This window comes from Sipha flava, unplaced genomic scaffold, assembly GCF_003268045.1.
Source record: "Sipha flava isolate LNK unplaced genomic scaffold, YSA_version1 339_pilon_pilon, whole genome shotgun sequence".
Lineage (NCBI taxonomy): Eukaryota > Metazoa > Arthropoda > Insecta > Hemiptera > Aphididae > Sipha > Sipha flava.
The window spans coordinates 313,975-335,756 of record NW_020273031.1 but is presented as its reverse complement, the minus strand read 5'-3'; the positions used below and the strand labels follow the sequence as shown (position 1 = coordinate 335,756).

Sequence of the window (21,782 nt, the reverse complement as noted above, 5' to 3'; positions counted from 1 at the left end):
AAATTTGCTACATTTTCGTAAAATAATGTTGTATAATAATTTAAATATTGGTTAAACACATTATATATAACCTGAAACGGTAATATTTACAACTGTTATTTTATCAAAGAATAAAATTGATGCAAATATTACCAGTGTATTAAATATCTTATTTATTTATAAGGATAGCAAATATTGTTCAAAAGATGGATATACTGAATGTAGCAGAGGTATTCAATTTTTCAGATTTTACAAATTTTCTGTCTTCACACTAAAAATAACAATAAAAATAATGGTAATATTCAAGTACATTTATTTATTTATCAAATTTAATTTGTTTTTAAAATAAACAATAAACTACCAGACTATGGAGTGTACAATATCAGTATTAAAATTTCGGATTTCTAAAGTTTTGAATAATCTGTGCTCTACTAAGATTTCTATGGTAAAAATTGTTTTGTTTAATGTTGAACAGAAATGCAGTTGGTATTTTTGCTAACAAGTACAATTGCATATAATTTAAAACTCAATTTCAAATTTAATCAAATTTCATGTTATCAATATAAACTATCAAGATTGTAACCAACCCCGGTTAACAAACTGAGCCGGGGAGTATACGAAGTAAAAATTATGGTAACTACTACTACTATGTTGTGGTTATACCATAGAGGAATATTACTTTATGGGTTATACCAGGGTCTTCTTCAATTTTCCAAGAGTGGTAGACCAATGAAATAATTAAGAAATTTAAAGAAGAACGGCACTGATACATTTCATGGAACACAGAAAAATAATATTATATATTTTTGTCCGAGGTAGGAAATAATAAATAAATATTTAATATCTAAATGACCGATTAACTTGTTAGGTGTTCACCCTTGCCGGCATAATTTGCAAGCTCTGGAAAACATTTTAATGTACAACATAACCAACAATATCATTTTGGAAACAAAATAATCAAATTACAAGAATTAAAAAATAAATTCCAGAACTGTCGTAAAGTGTACATTTTTGAGAAAAAACCAAATTCTTTTGAATTGTTAAAACTATTAAAACTATTAGAGCTGCTTTAGACGAACTTGTTTATTATGAAAATTAAATAACTAAGTAAATAAGTAGACGCGCATTCAATGTTGGTTACACTGTATACCCATTTTGTGTACTGTTTTCGTATTTCGTTGATTTTGTCTGCACTCTCCATTCTATTGTGCGTATTTGGACGAATGATTGGTTAAACATCAAATGTGTTTCTCCTGACTGAAAATCCATGTTCACCATTGTGTATTCAATGTCTGCTGTTTTCGAGTGAGTGTGTTGAGTTTTCTTTGTCAAACATACATAATTCGGTCCATTTATTTCGGCTGATTCATGAAGTAGAAAAGGTGAGTACTTTAGTAGTCTGGATAGTTGATATTTTATTATTGCAGTCGCTTGTGTTTACTCGATGACAAAATTTATCAATATCCACTCAAGGTCATGCGCAGTAGTTTAAATGCCGGAATTTTTCTTCTGTTTATCCAACTAAATTATTTCATGTCACAGGAATTCTTAGTCGTTTAACACCGTTCGATATGTTTCAGGCTAAATGAACCTCTCAAATTCCGATTTGAACGAACGCTTGTATTTTATCAACTTTAACCAAGACAGCACGTAAGTTATAATATAACTATGTCGATGTACACTTATAATGAATATATAAATTGTGCGCTTTTTATTCCTGCCCTTCAATTATATGTTATTTATTTTTATCAAATTATATACTCCATCTATATCCTCAATTTATATTAAACATGTCTTATTTTAGATCTACTATATATTTGGTATGGAAAGATTAAATTATTTGTTGTGAGATTATTAGTTCAATCCTTTTGTTGTAACTTGTTATTCTTTGGTATTAAATCTATATTGATAATAAATTTAAACAAATTATATTTAGAATTATTAGTATCTAGATTACTATAAACTGTCATGGTTTATTTTTGCAGAATACATTTCCAGACTGAATTATACTTTTGAAAATTAAAAACATTTTTTAAAATCCATATTTTAATGAGTTTAGTATGATATTGTGGTCAGAAATTATTTCTTGGATTAGGTTTTAAAATTCTTGCCTGTTCTGGCCAGACAATGATGTAGAATAATGTAGCAAGTATTAATGGCGTGGTATTGTGGAATACCATAATTATTGTTATAAAATTATTTATCTTTACTTTCATTAGATTGATAAAACAGCTAAAGTTATACAATTTTTATTGATTGATTGCATTGTTAATTATTTTTAGTTATAAAGTTATTTAATAGTTAGTGTACTATAGAGTTAAGAAAATTTTAAGAGATGAAAAATGATTGAGTTTCATTATTACTCGTACTTTTCTAAAAGAAAATATATTAAATGGCAGCAGTATGCGTTTCGTATAAATATCTATTTATTATGATAAATTTAAAACCTAACAAATAGTTTTATTTGAGTCACAAATTCTGATTGATTCATTGTTTTAAGCTCTGTACAACAAAGTATTTATACAAAAATTATTCTTAAGAGCTTAATAAAATAAACTGATAATTTTTTTTACTGCACTATAAGGTATTATTTTTGGGTCTTAATTATTTAAATAGTGATATATATATAGAAATAATTCTTAAGTTTTCTAATGTTTAAGAGTTAGGCATAGCTTTTTATTGAACTTTAAACCTAATTAAGTTTGTTAAATGTGATATAATGATTATATTTGAAAAATAATAGGTATAAACTTTAACTTAATTATTTTAATTTATATTAATAATAAATTATTTGTTCTTAATTTTTAATATTTAAATATCAATTATATGCAAATATATACAGTCTCTAATTCTTATTAATAAATTATTTGTTACATTTATTATGGTGATTTAATACTAAATACATATTTATTTAATTTTCCATTGTCTACTTAATCTTACCTATTTAAACTATATGATTTTTAAAATTGATATGTTTTATTTGGTTATGAATAATTGTTTTTAATACTTTTTAAAAATGGACCATTATTGAATATCTTTAATAAGTGTAATTCTTAATTTATGGTTAGTTGTACTAATTATATTTTATCTAATAAATTTAACAATCAATTTTATTTATAAAAAAGTTATTAATTCATTAGTCTTTGCTTTAATTAATTTTATAATTATGCAAGATCATAAATTAATTAATATTCATTGTTTTTCTTAGTTTATAATACAAAGCTATTAAAATGTAAAACAATTATTAATCATTATAACCTATTTATGTTTTATTTTAAATACCGAAAACATTCAACCTAAGTTGATAATCCTTGATAAATAAATATTTTTAAAATGGTAAGTTTTAAAAAAGTGCAAATTTCATAGTTTTTTTTTATGTTAAATAACCTTATGTTGCCTTTTATAACAACATATACATTTATGAATAGTAAATTCTAAAGTTGTATGAAAATTATATTTGATAAATCTAATCCAAGTTAAACATTCTTTCTATATATCTGATGATTTTATTTGATAATTTGTAATACTATGCTACACCATCCAAAAACAAATAATTTATGTTATATAATTATTTAAATATAGTTTAGGTTTGCTTAAAAATAAATTACATGTCACGTAACCATGGTAACAAATAACATAACTATGGTACTTATTAATTAATTTTAATTACAATTAATTTAATACTAATTCTACATAAATTATATTCTTTTTTGATTTTATATAGGGTTATTCGTTTTTTATTCAATCAATTTTTTTTTTTTTTAATTATGTCATTATTTAATATAGTGTTAAGTTGTCAAATTAGTTTCTTCTTGAATTTATAATGTGTAATTATGACATTAACGATGATCTTTAATAAATACATTTCAATTAATGTTTTAGAATGAGTAGTGAAATTAGTTTAAATATTTTTCACTTGAGTTTAATCTAGAGGTGTTAATTGTGAAAATTGAATTTTCATATAAAAATATATATATATATTTAACTTTAATGAACGTGTTTTTGTGGTTTTATGTTCTTTCAAATATGATATGATTTTGGATATGTATTTTTTTTGTGCTAAGTTTTTGGTCGTAATCAAATCTACGTAAAAATATATTTCACTTCATCGTTATTACTGAGAATATTGCAGGTAAACAAAAGTTTAAATACATATATATATTTAATAGAATTTTATCTTATATCTAACCAATAATTAGTAAAACCTTAGAATTTGATTTATTCAATTTTAGAATTTAGTATTTTATCAGGCAAAGCTGATCAACAACAATATAAAATGCTTAATATAGCCTCAAAACTCTTGGTTTAAACTGAAGTGAAAAATGTCATAACGTATATTTAGTTAATTACATTATGTAAAATTTATTTTATCATAGAAACTGCCTTCAAATTGGTTTTTACATTTATATTATTGTACAGGTAAAGTAAACAACTTTTTTTTTAATAAAAAGCTGTTACCATGGTTTTGTGTCAGTGTATTAAAATTTAGCAGCTTATTTGTTGTGGTTAATACATTATTTTCTCAATCACCAAATATTTATTATTTTTATATCGTGTTGATCAACTTTCAGCCTTATTATTAATTACATAGGCTTGCTTGTTTATGTAACTAATAAATAATATTAAATTTACTTAACTTAATACTTAGATGTTTAATTTTTATACTTGTTTAAACCTTACATTTAAATAAAAAATAATTGAACTCAAATTAATTTTCAGTTAAAAATGGAAGTTGAACTGGATCAAGAATTGCTGTATACAGCCCTTCAATACCATGGGCCAAAATTACAAGAAGCATTAGAAAGTCATGTAGGTGATTCTGAAGTATTCACAGGACTTTCTAGTTTGAGTTTCCCTGCTTATGCAAATGGACATAATGCAGCTAATGATTTGGACGATGAAAAACAATTGAAAATTCATAAATTTATTGTAAATCATTCCAAGACATTTTTTAATGTTGATTTATTAGCTAACAATAAGCTTAAACAATGTGAAGACTTTGAAACAAACTCATTTACTGTCATGCCACCATATGAAGTATTTGGATATACCAACAAAGAAATGAAATTAAAACATTTCTTAAATGAACTATCAGAGGGTGAAATTATAATTACTTCAATATCTTCTAAAACTGTATCAGGATTAATTTTAAAAGTATTATGCACATATACTGAACCTATTAGATGTGTTTCTGATATTGTTGTGCGTGGTTTTTGTCTAGCATCTATTCCTGGTTTGAGTATTGGGGACAATTTATGTTGTGAAGTTTTAGAAGTTGTTCCTGAAGCTTGTAAATTAATTTGTGGAGTAAAAGGACTTAAATGTCATAAGAAGTATAAGGATCTACTTGGTTTATTTAATATGGATAATTGCCCTCAGACATTTAAATTGTTTCATGCCGGTAAAAATGATGATTCATATGATTTTATGTTACAAAATTCTACAGGATTTAAAAATCCATCTAATATTTGTAACTTGGAGTTAATTACAGGTTTATCTGAAGATAGATATTCCATTTTACCTGCTTTATCTGGAAGTTTTCCCGAAAAAGAAAATGCATTGGAGCTGAGAAAAGTTCAGTCAGCACAATGGGCTATACAAAGTGTTTCTGATGGAATAAAATATTTTAAAGCTGGACAACATTCAGAAGCATTTTTATGTCTTAATAAAGCATTAACAATAGATTCGCTAAATGTAGAAGCTTATGTGGCGAGAGGTGCTTTATATGCCAATCTAAGCCGTTTTCAAAAAGCAATTGAAGATCTGAAGTCTGCCTTAAAAATAAATCCTAAACATGCCAATGGTCGTAAGTATCTAGCCGAAACTTTAATGGGTTATGCTAGAACCTTAGAATCACAAAATAAATTGGAAGAAGCATTACAATATTATGAAGAATGCTTACATATTATACCTGATCATGATGAAGCTAAAGCATCTATTGAATATCTAAAATCTACTCTTTTAGTTGGCAAAACTATATCTTCTATTTCATTTGATAGTTTAAATAAGAAAAAAATTGATACTGATGTAGATTTAGAAAAATCTGCAAGCAGTAGTAGTAGTTCAAATAATAGCAATAGTAGTTCGAGTGATAGTTCAAGTATGGGAAGTTCTTCTGAAGATGATAGTAATAGTTCTTCTGATAGTGATTCTGATCATTCTTCTTCTTCTGATAGTTCGAGCGATGGATCATCTGGTAATGATTCCCAGAAAATTGAAAAAGAAAGGTCATTGTCACCATTTAGTAAACGCTTAGCTGTTATGGATAGGAATAGTACAAATGGAGGTGGATTACCTTGCAATCCTTCATTTATTTCTCCAGAAAATTCTCAATCTCAACAGTCAAATGTAGAAAAAGAAAATGATATTGAAGCTAGAATTCAAAAGTTATTAATTTTGAGTCAAACAAGCAAAGGAAAAAAAAGTAAACAAATCGGAATTAATCTTCAAAAATTGTTACAAGATGCATATGCCTTGAAGAACGAAGAAAAAAAAACAGAAAAGAAAATTAAAAAATCTAAAGAAAAAAAGAAATCTCATAAACACAAGAAAAAAGATTCTAAAAATAAACAAAAAGGTGCTAAAGATCAAGAACATCATCATAAAAAAAATAAATCTAAAAAGCACAAATTTAGTGATATACCATTTGAAAATGAACAGCAAATGGCTCAAAAGTCCAGTCTTCCTGATCCAGAGAGTGTTAAATCAAATTTATCCAACTTAAAAGAAAACATTTTCTTTAAAAAGTATGTTAAACAAGATAAACCTACTGATCAAAATGTTAATGATAAGGAAAATGAACAATCAGATATGTTTAAAGCTACTGAAACTATAGAAATGCCAAATACTTATAAATATGTAGAAGACCCTTCTTTAATTCCTACACCAAAGTTTAAAATGCAATTACCAACTACGACTACAACTTTTGTTAAACCTAAAAAGAAAGAGCCTGTTGAAAGTGCATCATATAATTGGGACAATAATCGGTTGCCACCTAATCATGATTTAATGAGGACACAAACTTCAAATAATATTGAACCCAATATTGGAGATCATTCATTTCCTACTGCTTATGACACAACAAACAGCAAAGGATATTTTAATATTTCTGGATCTACTCATCCGGTACCTGAAAATAACTTGAATAACATGGAATTTCAACAAAAACCATCTTATTCAAGTCCAAACAATAAGGAAAGATCTCGAAGTCGTTCCGCATCTAAAAAACGAATAGCATATTTAAGAAGCAGAAGCTCTGGGGGTCGTTCAAGCCAATCACCATTTAAAAAGAAACCTAAAGAAACGTCCAAGTCGAAATCTAGGAGTCGTTCAGGTTCATATCCTCGTCATAGACGTTATTCATCTTCACGCTCCAATCGGTCTCGTTCGTCTTCACGTTCATATTCTCGATCACGTTCCCGTTCACGTTCCATGTATCATCGTAATAATCGCATGCCATATTATAATAACCGTAATCGTGGTACATACTATAAGCCACGATTCCAAAATCAAAATCATCATAATCGTGGTTTTCAAAATCGTGGCTTTCAACATCGTGGAGGATATATGCACCGCCAAAATTATAATAATTATAACAATAATTGGAATAATAGAGGTCAAAGAGGTGGTGGAAGACAGCGTTTCTTCCATTACAAACCTAGGCAATTTGATCGAAATAGACACTATGAAAGGCGCAGTTATTCAGCTTCACCAAATCGTCGGAGCCGTAGCCGTAGTAAGAGCCGTAGTGGATCAAGAAATTCTTCAAAGGATTATCATAGAAAACGTTATTCTGGTAGTGGTGAAGATCTACAACATATTACTAACAATAAGCCAAAAACTCCACCAGAGCCAGCTGTTGAAACTAATAAATGGGCAATTGATAATACTGATAACAATGGTAATAGAAATTCACACGATCATGATGAAGGCTCCATTGAATAAAAGCTGACAATTTAATTAATTATTTTCATCTTATTTGATTTTATTCAAACATTCACTTAAAATGTATTTTTATTGTTTAAATTATAAATTTTTTTGTTTGGATTTCATTTTAAATAAGCACCTTGGAAAAAACTATTAAAACTAAAGAATGTTTCTTTGTATTTGAATACTACAATATTAGATTTATAATTTTGCATTAATATATTAGTCACTGGGCTTTTATAACTAGTACACCATTTATATTTATATATTTATATAAATATAATTATGTATAAACATTTATTAAAGCCTTTTAGTTTTTATTAATACATCAGTGTTAAAAGATATTAACTAATAAAAAGACTGTATTTCTATAATTCAATAAAATTGTAGCGTTTAGCTAAAATGTTTTTTCTTATTCTCATAGAAATTATGCTATCCTTTATACTTGATTTACTTATTATTAATATAAAAATAATGTAACTTTCTACCTACAACAATTACCTCTTAAGAAATGAATCAATATAGTTAACAACTTATTCAAGATAACTATAATTCCAGTACAACATTAATTTGTATTATTAGTAAGTAATTTGTTAAATGTTTGTCAACTTAAAAATTACATTTTATTTTTAGTCTATTAGTAATTAAATTTTTGGGATATTCTTTATAATTATTAATTTATATCCATTTTAGATATTTAAGTAACCAGTCATGATATTTTTGTTTGAAATTTAAGTTAACATTTTACCATTTGTGTTTTTTTTTTTTTTAATTATTAGCATTAAGTAAAAAAAATATAGTTATACTTTATAAATAAAGAATATCAATATTATATTTTACATCAGCAAAACAAAAGTATAATTTTTTTACTTTTGAAAGTTACACAACTTGTTTGCCCAAAAATATTAAATATTTATTACTTAGCCATTATTAGTGTTAAGAACTTACTGTGAGGAAAAGTATTTTGGTCCATAATTTAGTCGTATATATATATAAAAAAATTTTACTATTACGGGAATGAACCTTATCTCTTTTTTATTTTTATAATATGAATTTAATCTTAACATAAAATGGCTATTCTTCTAAATCTTGAGTTCATATTTCTAGAATTAAAAATTTTTTAAACTTTGGATAATTTAACACGTAATACATTTGGATGTTGATCTTATTATAAAGCATAATGTTGATTTAATTATAACTCCTAATATATTTATTTTTGAAATATATTATTTTAATAATATACTGATGTAGGAAAACGGTACCTAAATAAAAAAGTTTATTATCCATATTTTAAAATCCAAGATTATTGATTTGTATTTGATATGAAGTCATATGCATTTCTACATCTGAAAATAAAAATATTAACTATGTTTAAACGCAGTTTGAGATCACTTATATTTTTGTGCAGAAAACTAATTTTAATTTTTTTTAGTTGGTTATTATAACATTAAAATACACTTATATGACCTTTGAACTTTTTTAACTTATGAGAAGCACATCTGCAGTAGAAATTTTTCTTATATGGCAACCACCTATTTGAACCACTAATTTTTTTTTTTTTATAAGTTAAACCAATTTTCTAAGTCTAAAATTAATCAAGTTACATCAATTTAAAAAGAAACTAAAATGTGTGCCATGTTCACTTTTTAACTGTAAATTTGAAAATAATTATTTTTAGGATTGTGTAAGCTTGACATTTTCATCCCTATTTTTATGGTGATATTTACAAATTAACAGTTGTTGAAAGTTAAATTTAATTCGTGTAAATATCACCTTAATCAATAGGGATGAAAGTGACATGCATTTTACAGGTTTTTTTTTTAAATTGCTGTAACTAAACTTTTAAACTGTAATATAAATAATTGTGTTCTTTATAGAGCAGCGGTTTTCAAAAAAAAAAATTTTCGCGTACCACTTGAGTATATTATCAATTAATCACGTACCACTAATGATTAAAAATAGAATCATACAAACTTTACATAATTAAATACATTTATTTTAAAAACAAAGGCAGTAAAATATTACAATAAAATTATTATTTATTTATTAGTACAAATTTATTAGTGTTTTTAAATTAATATATAAGTTAAATATCAAATTTTTAATTTACGTTCTACCATCACGCGGTCTTCCACCTACTACTTTGTAGTCTTTCTTGTACCATAGTTTGAGAACCGCTGCTCTATAGAAGAAGGATTATTTGAAGGAATAATATAAATTGAACGCATTTTTAGTTTAATATAATTAATAATTCTTTCCACCAACATCTAATTTTTAATTACGCCACTGCTATGGAGTATGTCTCAAAGTGTGACATAGTGGCTTAGTGCAAGCAAGGGCGGTTCCAGCATTTATTTACGGTTCGGGCACTTTATTAAAAAAAATTTATAATATAGGTACAGTCGTTGCCAGATAAATTGAGACGGCGGCGGCGACGCTTTTCATTAAGTGTAGCCCAAACTAGTCGCTGGTAGTGTGGTGCAAAGGTCTCACAGTTAGCTACGACGCGCGCAGTCATCAGTTCGAACCCGGCTTAGTGCAAAAAATTGTCTGCAGAATTTTCTGTACTCTCCCGTTCTGGTTGCCCTACACTGCTAAAAACAACTAACCTAACCCGGTGTGTTTTGACCGCGCAAGCACTTCAGTCGTATTAATATTATGTATTATTATTATATTAATTATATTATTTTACAATTCCTACTTTTTGTTCTTAAATAAAAAATTACTATCGGAATATATGATTTTAAATTAATATCGTAAAATATTTTTTGTAACAATAGTCGATTTTGTGTAAATTTATTTTAACACTTGTCTGTGTTTTGAAAGTTACACTTGTATTTTATTTTATTTTTCACTGAGTATGGACCCGACTTAAATCCCAAATCAATATTCACAGCCACGCGTAATTTGATTTTGTTATAAAATTATCCACATTAAAAAAATTTGAAATGTGTATCTCATATAAAATCAATTCCTTAAATACGGATTCAGGGGGATGATCGCTCTTTCGCCCCCTAAAATAAGCCCATAGTGTTACAGGCTTATAGATTATTTTATGTGCTGCGTTTACTCATCGGCGCGTGGTATTTGCGATATTAGAATATATAAATATAATAATCATTTTGGAAGAGAAATAACAGGGGTGGATATTTATAAGATTAATGGCCATTATTTTGTCACGCACAATAGAGGTTCTAGTTACGCCATAGCCTTATACATATACATTTTTACTTCTCACCAAAAAATACTTAAATACATCGCTGGTATGAAATAATGCGTTTACATATTATAAGTGAATACCAATGTAGAAAAACGAAGTCAAATGTGTTTATATTATGAAAAAAATGTGTAATGCATTAATGCAGCTGCAACATATATAAGTTTATCCATTTATAACATCAAGGTGGTCTGGTCAGCGGTCGCAATGCATTCGAAAAAAATTATATTTAATTTTCTTGTAACCAGGTCATATTCGAGGTCAGTGGAGGATTTAGTATTTTTTTACGGTGGGTGCTACTATGTAAATAATAATTCTTAATTTACGATTTTGGGTTAAAAACAAACTAATAATTTGTGGTTCAAATGTTCAGGGAAATCAATTGTGTTATGTGTAAGTGTTTTGTTTATTCTCCAAGAAGGAGATCTCCATTAACCCCTCTTTAAAAATGTCTTTGATATTAAGCAAAAAAATAAATGCTACTTTTTTAACACATACATTTTTATTAACATATAAGATGTACATAATTGAATTTAATAATTATAGACATTTCTAATATTATTTTTTAATACGTCACAGTATTGTAATTTACTCTAATATAATTTAAACAACGAGTCCTCTAATTGCATTATTTTTTCAAGTTAATTACTTAAATACGTAAACTACGTAAATATTTATATTAGGATATGAATATTTAATATTGTTAAACCGTTTAGTCTAGACTTGGTAATTGTAAAGCGCATATCATTTTTCAACCTTCATAATATTAAAAAAGATCTTTTAACGGTTGCAGTAGTAACTGGAAGAGAAGTAAATATTTGTAATAGGATTTTTATGTTTGGGAAAAATTATTTATTTAATATTTAATTCATAAGTACACTATACAGGGTGATATATATGTAATTTATAACACTAAAAAAAATATTCAACACGCGGAACGGTAGATCGTCATTTAGACCCATAGAACCCCCCTCCTAAATCCGCCACTGCTCGAGGTCTAGTTATACGGCAGTCCCGTGCGTACATTTTCAACAGTGTAAGTGAGTCTCCGTTGGTTTGAATGATAACAATTTACAATAACCTCAATGTAAACAAAATTTATGTTACAATATTCCGTTGCACCGTGCCTGGTCCACTATCCTGCCTTGACCCGCGTTGCAGTTTCGCGTTACGCATGCGCTTTGTTGTGTCGAATTTATACGCTTTTCCATCCGACGTAGCGGGACACATTAACTCATGCATTTCGTTCATTTTCGTTGTCGATTCGCCAATGTTAATTGCATGCTGCGATATCGGTTTCACGTGGTATTACTCGCTAGAAACTTGCGGGGAGGTCCGCGGTTTTCGTGTTTCGCCCGATCGCCGTATAAGGTCGTTGCTAAGGACCTAGGACCGAGCATTCGGCGTGTGTACCACAATAATCGTTTCCAACGACGAATTCGCGACGAGTATCCACGCGTCGTACAAGTTTTTCGACGATAAACAAACAAGTGCTCGGTGCCGTTCGGCCTCTCTCCCCTCTCCACACGCAATCTTCGCGCTCGCGAACTTCGGTCGCGGTGGTAGGAAGAACAACGTATTTTATTATTAATTATTTATGAAACGATTGCCGTGTGCTCACACTACCGTAGTTATACGTAATGATGAATGATAACAACCTCTAACCCAGTAACGCGCGCCGCGGTCGTCCGACGTGTGTTGTACACAGGATAGAATAATAATAATCACAATAATAAATAGTAATAGTAGGTAATGAACACGTGCGTATACACGACGCGATATTATTACAACATACAACGGTATTATTGTATGCATGCCAGTTGTGCTTGTGTATGAGTGTGTATGCGTGTGCCGTGTGGAACTGACGTCGCGCCACTAACCATGGTCAGTAAGTGCTCGAAACGGTGCTAAACGATGCAGTTTAACGCGAAGATCGCTACAGTCCGTCGCAGCTGTGGTTTGCATAATAATAAAACGCACTGTGCGTGTTGTGTTTAATTTTTTATTCCCGCTCAGTGTGTACATAATATTTCACTCGCGCCAATATATTGTTGTTTCAGTGCGTCGGTTGTTTTAAATAAATATTCAACCTAATTTTTTTATTTTTTTTTTCCATTTTTTTTTTTTTTGCAATTACTTACGTGGCGACGCAACGTACGCGTGTGCGCGAATTTTTTTGCCACTCAACAGTATTTATTCTCAGTCTCAACATTGAGTGTGTCTTCTCCGTGATGTGCTAAAAATCGGATTTCCTATTTCGAGGCGGTGGTGCATCGATACCTCCGCAATCGTATTCATTTATTGTTCTCATTAAATTTAATGTCGAACGGTGCTTTAGAACTAAAATATTTCAGTTTCGGTACGGCTGGTAAAAAAGTGTTAAGCAAGTACGATTTGATACGTTTTTTTCTTCTTTAACGTTACATATTTATTTATATTTGTAGTTTCTACGATAGCGAATTCACTGTTTATTGTTTAAGTAGGTATACAACGATTAAAATGCGTTTCGTTATGTCATTATTACACTGTTATATTTTGCAGGCTCCGTCTACTTAACTTCCGTCTAGGGTAGTAGGATATCACCAATTTAGCGATTTCGTTAGAATTGTTTACATTAATATAATGCCATACGTTCTATGCGCATACTTGTTAATTTGAACAATTTGACGGTGTTCGGTTTACAGTTATCGTTGCGTAAATACACTTTACTTCGTCCGTTACTTAAACATGTGTATCAATAACAATAATTCGAATTGATATTCTTCCACGTATTCCGAAATATCTCGCAAATTTAATATCAATATCGAATATAATTAAATTCGTGTATTCCGTATTCTTGCATTCTAAGTTACTGTTCGTAAATCTAAGGTTCGATGTATATGTATTTTAATGGTTTGTGCAATATTTTATTTAACACGTCATATTCCTTACCTTGCAATCTCCTATCTATAATTATAAAATTTAAAAACGCTAACAGGTATAACATACTCCGTATATTAATACTTATTCTAGCGTCTATTCTGCAAACGAGGACAAAATGTACATGCTAAAACGTTATAATATAGTTCATATTTATAAATTTGTGTATTTTTGTTTATATATGTGCGTATGTGTGTGTGTGTGTGTTTACTATATGAATTTGATTTTTGAACGTTTCATTATAAGTTTTTATTATAAATATGTTTATGTTTCATACTTGTATAAAAAACAATAAATGATACTTGTCCGCTTTGTCTTGTGCGTGGGATATACTCTCCTCGATTTCTTCACGACAACACACCTGTTAACTAAATTATAAATTTAGTTGAACCAGTGGTTCTCAATTCTCATGAAACATTAAGTATTGTGGACCTGTTCTAAAGTTGTGTAATTCAGTAATTGACTAGTTGACCTCAAAGACTCAGAGTTTTATATTTATAACCCGTGGAATATTATTGAATGCATTTAAGGGATTATGTTATGAAATTAATACTTAGGTACATTACAATTGTGTTATGGCTTAAAAATGACTAAAATTCGGTAATAATTTTAGTTTTCGATGACTGTTATTATATATCTTAAGAACGAAATATTTCATTGTAATTGTTATTGTATAAATATTTTGGACTAATTTAGACTGTTGATGGTATTTATAAAAAAAATTTTAATAATATGACTTAAAAACATAGCTGTCCTTAAGACTTCGATTAATATTAGCTGTTTTTTACACACTGCAGTATATTTAATATTAATAATAATATATACTCACAAAAAACAAATTATAATAACCGTCTTGTAGTATGATTAATCTAAAAAAAATGGAGCTGTTGGTGTGCAAGGCGTATTTCTTGCTCTTGCTCTCCACCAAGAAAGCTAATATCTAAGTTATATGTGTAAATGGTTTTATTAATTAATCATATTATTTAAACTGATAAAAGCTTCTAAATAGGGTCAATAATATTACATTATATATGTATAATAATATAATATTTTAAATATAATCATTAAAAATTTACTAAAACGATTAATAATGTATATTAATTATGAATAATAAACTAATTTTACAAACAAGTATAAATATTAAATTATATTGCTGAATTGTACTTATATAATTTGCAACTATAAACATGATTAACTAAAATTATGTAACAATTATTCAAATATTTTAGTTTCAAAAAAATTCGAAACTAATTGAATAAAAAAATAATATTCAAACACTCAGTTATCTCTATGAACAGTATTCTCGTTTATATATTATTAAATTTAACCATAACTACTTTTTAAAATTTAAATTTTTTTTTTTTTACTGTGCAGCACACGTGTGGCTACTTGAAATTAAAATACAGTAGGTACCTATTGCGTGATTTCAATACTTAATATTATTTCACCATAATACACATATAATTATTATTTTATTGAATAAAATTATAAGTAATAAAGGAGTAATAAACATATAGATAATAGTTATCAATTTTTATAATACAATACAATTTTTGTAGGTGCTTATTCTTCTTTTAATTGATAATTGTAATCGTTTAATTTGTATTAAAAGTAGGACTTTTCTCTTCATTGATATATTATTAATTTCATAATCAATAAATTTCATTTTGTAGCATTTTAGTTGTAAAAAATGATTAAATCTAAATTTGAAAATTGTTATGTAAGTAAAAATTTCTGGTTGGTCGTTGATATTTTTGTATATTATGGAGTTCGCATTAAAATACTAGCACTAGGAGTTGGGTCACAAAAATCATTAAATTTAAAAACATGTTTAAAATTTAACTGGTATATGTGCATATATTTATATGCATATAAATGTTGATATTGTTTGTATAAAAATCTCGTTCCATTCTTTGTATTTTTATTCAGTTCAATATTTGATTATTTTACTTAATTTTTGCTCTATCTAAATAAAAATTTGGCATTATTTACTACACATATTTATATAGTTATCTAGTTTATAATAAATTTGTTATTTTTTTATTTCCTCTCTATTATAATGATAGATTAAACTTTGACGAGTTAAAATGAAAAAAAAAAAATATGTAACTCAATGTTAACTTCATGGTATATTTTTATATCCATGTACCTCTAACAATAATATTACATTATGTATCTAATAATGAATATTTTGTTTTTTATTTTTATATTTTTACTGTGAACAATGTTCGAGTTAAGTTCTCATAACAGATCTCTCTCAATTATAATTTAGTAACACATTTTTGAAAATATACTTTAATTTATTGTTGTTTGAAGTTACTTTCCATTATAAGTTAAACATTTCAAATTATCCATATCGTAATTAAATCATCATCTTAATACTTTTTACGGTGTATTTTATTTATTTTCCTTATCCATCGTTTTAAACACCAAGGTCTATAGTAAACTAGGGATATCTACCTTGATGTGTGACCAGAAGCATAGCAAATACTGCAGGTATACTTTTGTGTGCATCTATCAAGGTCACTCGGTGCATATGTTTCATAATCGCATTCACGATGCAAGGTTTTTCAAATTACACGTGTCACTAAATACTTTCAAAATAAATGTGACTTTTTTTTTTGTATATAGCTATAAATGAAAAAAAATTGCATTGTGGTTAACTTTATTATGCAAAAAAATATATATTACGTAATTCCATTACTTTGTATACTACATAATCAGCCTCAAACGTGTAATATATATTATCCTACAATTCATCCTGCAGTATAAATTCTTTTTTCACAATATCCTAGTTTTTATTCTGATTTATTTTAATGATTTAATAAAATATGTAAAAATGAAATACATAAAATTAATTTGTTTTAGGTCGCTAGCAGTTGGTACAAAAACCGGATATCGTTTGTACTCGTTGTCTTCTGTTGATAATTTAGACCAAATATATGAAAATGGTAATGTCTAACTTTTTTAGAATTCTAATTATGTATTATTTTGTGTAAAAGTTATAGTATAATTCCTATTTTATCTTTTTTTTCTAACAGAATCTGAAGATATCTGTATTGTGGAGAGGTTATTCAGCAGTAGCCTGGTTGCAGTGGTCAGCTTGTCGTCGCCACGTAAGTTGAGAGTGTGCCATTTTAAAAAAGGAAATGAAATATGTAATTACAGCTACTCAAATACTATTCTTGGTGTAAAACTAAATAGAGCGGTAAGTATATATTATCAATATTGATTATATCAATAGGGCTGGAATTTTGATGTAAATAGATTTTCTTTTCTGAAGTCCCAACATATACTTACTAACCCGTAAGAAGAAATTGGGTTTCAAATAATACCGATTAATTAAATGTAGTTTTTATTTTTCATTTTTTTTTTTTTTGCATTTTACGACAAATTTAACTTTATATGCATTTTTAGGGCATATGTTGCTATTTTTAGGGCATCTTTCAAGTTTTTAGAGCATTTTTCAGAATTTATCTTTAAATTCTTAAATATTAGGGTATTTTACTATGCGTTTCGGCATTTTTTTGCTCAAAACTTGCAGGTTTAGTGTGTAATCTACTAAATGATAAACTAATAAATACATCTCGAGCATATCCGACCCATGTACCTATTTCATCAAAGACAGAATAAAATGAATATAGTTGAAAGAAATTTTTCTATTCACAAGAGTCCAACAAAAATCATAACAGTGAGTTATAAAATAAATTTAAATAAAGTTAAATAAAATGTAAATATTAAACAAATATAGGTTTCAAAAAGAACGCAAGATTTAAATTTGTTATAATTTAAATGTATTTCTTTAAAAAAAAAAAACATAACAAATATATCATTCTCTTCGGGAGAAGTTAAGTTTTAACAGTGAAAAACAATATTGGGCATACAGCCTACAGGCAATTATTCTTAATCTTCTTATTCTTTCCATAAAATATATCATCACTGGATAACACAATGCTCCATCAAGTTCGTTGAGGACAGGACGAATTTCTTGCCTAAGTTCCAAGACATTTCGAACTTTGTTTTGATAAACTTGTAACTTAGTGTATCCCTATAAGAAAAAATCACACGGCGTCAAGTCGCAAAATCGAGGTGAGTAGTTATGGACACGCAACGAGATAAGTCTGTCCGGAAATTTCTCACATAGCAGAGGGATTGTTTTTCTTGTAATTTAATAAGTTGCGCCGTCTTTTTGTAACTCTACAAGAATACCTACTAAGCTTAGTAAATTTCTTTGGCATTATTTGGACTAAATGAACATAAAAAAGGTTTGGTTTCAACTTGTTACACTTCAGGAGAAATAATCACTCTACAACGTGAGAAGTTCCTGGATTATTTATAACAGATTTAAATTCTGCGTTCTTTTTGAGGCACCCTGTAAATACCTATTTTGTTATTATTATGTTAAATAAATATAATTAAATGTTTGGTAACATGATTTTTATAATATAATTTTAAACTAAAATAAATACATTTTTTTATGCATTTTTATAGTGAATTTTTTATTATTTTTTTAGAGCATTAAAATTCTAGCCCTAATTATATATGTTTCATATTATGTTTACTAATACACTGATTGTACCTAATTAATATTCTTTTTTTTTTTAGAGATTAGTTGTGTGCCTAGAAGAATCATTGTATATACACAATATACATGACATGAAAGTCTTGCATACAATCAGAGACACTCCTCCAAATCCTGCAGGACTTTGTTGTTTATCTACAAATAGTGATATGTGTTATTTAGCATATCCAGGTTCTAGTACAACTGGTGAAGTGCAAATTTTTGATGCCATCAATTTGGTATTGCTTCATTAGCATTGTATTTTACATGAGTTAACAATTAATTATTATTGTTATATTTTAGCAATCCGTGTCCATGATCTCAGCACACGAAAGTCCTTTGGCAGCAATGGCTATTAGTCACCAAGGAAATAGAATAGCTACAGCTAGTGAACGTGGCACTGTTATAAGAGTATTTACCATTGCTGATGGTTCCAAGCTGTATGAGTTTCGCCGTGGTGTTAAACGTTGTGTTAGTATTTGTAGCTTGGCGTTTAGTATTGATGGTTTATACTTATGTTCATCTAGTAATACTGAAACAGTACATGTGTTCAAATTGGATGATACTAAAGAAATGTATGTAATTTATTTTTAAATTGTCTTCATTGAATGTTCATAAAATTTTAATTTAATTTTTAATATAAAACAGTCCACAAATGCCCGAAGAACAACAAAGTTGGATGTCATTTTTATCAAAAGCTGTTACTGCATCGGCTAATTATCTGCCGACTCAAGTAACTGATGTTTTCAATCAAGGAAGAGCTGTGGCTTCAATACATCTGCCTTTCCAAGGATTAAAAAATATTTGTACCATAGTGATGTAAGTGACTTCTTGATTTTAATCAAAATATTTTGTATTTATCATTTTGAAATTTAATTTTTTTAGGGTTGATAAAGTTTTAAGGTTGCTGGTTGCTTCATCTCATGGATATTTATATGTTTATAATTTAGATATGGAAGAGGGTGGTGAATGTACTCTTTGGCGAACTCATAGGTTTGTTGTATATTTACTTATTTGTATTATTTACATAATTGTATATATATTTAATTTTATTTAGACTGGATGGTCAAGTAGATGTTGTGGATAGCCCTAAACCAGTCAAATCAAAGGAGCTTAATACAACTAAAATGGATAAAAATATTAAAGCAGAATCGCCAATTAATAAAAATCTAGGTTGGTAAAATTAAAAAAAAAATCAAAAGATCTAACAAAAGATTCTTTTGCACATTTTAATCTATAAATTCATTGTAACACTCATTTCATTATCATAGACATAACTACTGAGGTGTATTTAATTTTTAATTTTATTCTATTATGTCCTTTTATATTATTCATGAAATATTATTTCATAAACTTTGGTGTATTTATTGTTTGGACTTAGGATTTCGAGAAAATTTTTAATGTTTTTATAATAGTATTTTATCTGTAAATCTACAATACATTAATAATATTTATTGTATTAAAACCTACAATAAATTATAATAAAGCATGAGGCGTTAAATACATATATATGAATATAGAATTAGATGAGTTAGCAATTTAGCTTATTTTATCAACATTGTATTTAATTGTAGGCAAATTGTTTAATAACATTTCATTGACTTTACATTATATAGAACCGTTAAAAAATAATAAATTCAAAGTGATCAAACTGAATGTAAACTGTGTGTCAGAAATTTGCCTGTAACAGATTAACGAGCAGTTAAAAAGTTTATGCTAAATAATATAAATCCAACTAAAATTATTCGACTCAACTATACGCATTATTCATTAATATCTTACAATTACCAATTTTAATAGAAATATATTATTTTGAGTTTACTAACAATTTGAATTAGAAAAACATTATATTATATCATTCTTTTGTTGCTGATTTTTCTTATTAAATTATAAATCTATATCTTACACATATTTCGAGGTTGATATTCAACTAAATATTCTTCTAAAATTGAACATACTCCATTTGTAACCAACAATTAACATTTGCTTCGAGTCATTGATTGGAAGTTTCTTAAATTGTTTGGAACAGATAATGGGCCTGCAGTAATGTTAGACACTAATCATATAGCCGAGGAATGCTTGGATGGCACTCTATCTGTTACAAGTGAGTATATTCAGCATTAGCCCTTAACTTTAACATGGTTTGACTGACACCGTTGTTGGTTTTGTTTTCTGCTGCTCGATTCTTTCCCTCTAAATTGGTGTTCTTCAAATGAACATGATGTATCTGTGTGTCTCTTTGTGTATACAATTAAACCTAATAAGATCCAGTCGGAAGTTATGCTGGTGCCCTGAAGGGACATCCTTCGCTCAATCAGTCAGGTATTTGTTATAACAACTCGTAACAACATTGGTGGATTTTTCATTTGATGATAAGACGCATCCATGTATAAAAAATACAAAATAATATTGAAAACAACTTGTAGGATTTATGCTTGATTTTTAGTCATCTTTAATGTATGATTACAGATGCAGACAATCATATTGACAGCTTGACTGATATATCTGTAGATCGATTTAAATTGAATGATGACTCAGAGTTTCCACCAGTTATTTGAAACTTGCATACCAACCATTTATTTGAACAGACATTTTTTGTTAAACCGTTTTTCTTAATATTATATTTTTTTCTGATCTGCCTTTCTTTAAAAATTGTGACATATTTTATAAATACTTATAAACAAAATATTTTTAAATGTTAGTTATTAAGACCCAATATATTTGCTTAATATTATCAAATTGTATAATGTTATTTTCAATAATTATATTATATTGCAAATGTGTAGTTCAATTTGTTATTTTTTATTTGAAAACATATAAGTATATGAAATACTTATTTTAACGATTAGGTTTTGAATAAGTATTTCATACTTAAAAAGATATTTAAGTTATATAGTTGTAAAACAAAAAAATGATTTAATACATTACACCTGATTATTGTTTATGATATTATACTCTCATGTTTGTAAAAATACTTTTTGAAATAAACAACTAGAGTAATCTCCACTTCAACAATATGGATTGACTAAATAAAAATTTGGAACCATATTTTATATAATAGTGTAATTTACAAATATTAAATAATTAAGTCTTATTAAACCTTTGGTATAAACTTTATTGTTTTTCAGTTTTAATATTATGAAAAATCATTAAAATAAAATACCAGTACAATATAGATAA

General features: G+C 27.4%; 1 protein-coding gene and 1 long non-coding RNA gene across 7 annotated transcripts; one reads left to right on the top strand and one right to left on the bottom strand.

The window, feature by feature from the left end:
- Positions 1-27: 27 nt before the first annotated feature.
- LOC112687262 lies at positions 28-643 on the bottom strand. The gene is made up of 3 exons (XR_003148959.1): positions 341-643; positions 133-250; positions 28-71 (listed from the first exon to the last, which is right to left on the bottom strand). It is a non-coding gene; the product is annotated as an uncharacterized LOC112687262 (long non-coding RNA).
- Positions 644-1,166: 523 nt separating this feature from the next.
- On the top strand, positions 1,167-21,282 carry LOC112687258 (WD repeat domain phosphoinositide-interacting protein 2). Of its 6 annotated transcripts, none has more exons than XM_025559871.1 (12): positions 1,168-1,361; positions 1,560-1,629; positions 16,910-16,992; positions 17,083-17,249; positions 18,647-18,841; positions 18,906-19,177; positions 19,251-19,421; positions 19,488-19,595; positions 19,660-19,775; positions 20,632-20,706; positions 20,868-20,924; positions 21,072-21,282. In XM_025559871.1, the coding sequence occupies exons 2-12, from the start codon at positions 1,565-1,567 to the stop codon at positions 21,158-21,160; spliced, it is 1,398 nt and encodes a 465-aa protein (XP_025415656.1). In that variant the 5' UTR covers positions 1,168-1,361; positions 1,560-1,564; the 3' UTR covers positions 21,161-21,282. The 6 variants fall into 6 exon arrangements, with proteins under 6 accessions (XP_025415654.1, XP_025415656.1, XP_025415657.1 ...); XM_025559872.1 differs by having other exon boundaries at positions 1,176-1,284; XM_025559870.1 differs by lacking the exons at positions 1,168-1,361; positions 1,560-1,629 and adding an exon at positions 12,781-13,509.
- Positions 21,283-21,782: the final 500 nt, after the last annotated feature.

Bases quoted from the DNA above. Each gene is read 5' to 3' on its own strand.
- LOC112687258 (XM_025559869.1), top strand. From the start codon at position 4,705: ATGGAAGTTGAACTGGATCAAGAATTGCTGTATACAGCCCTTCAATAC.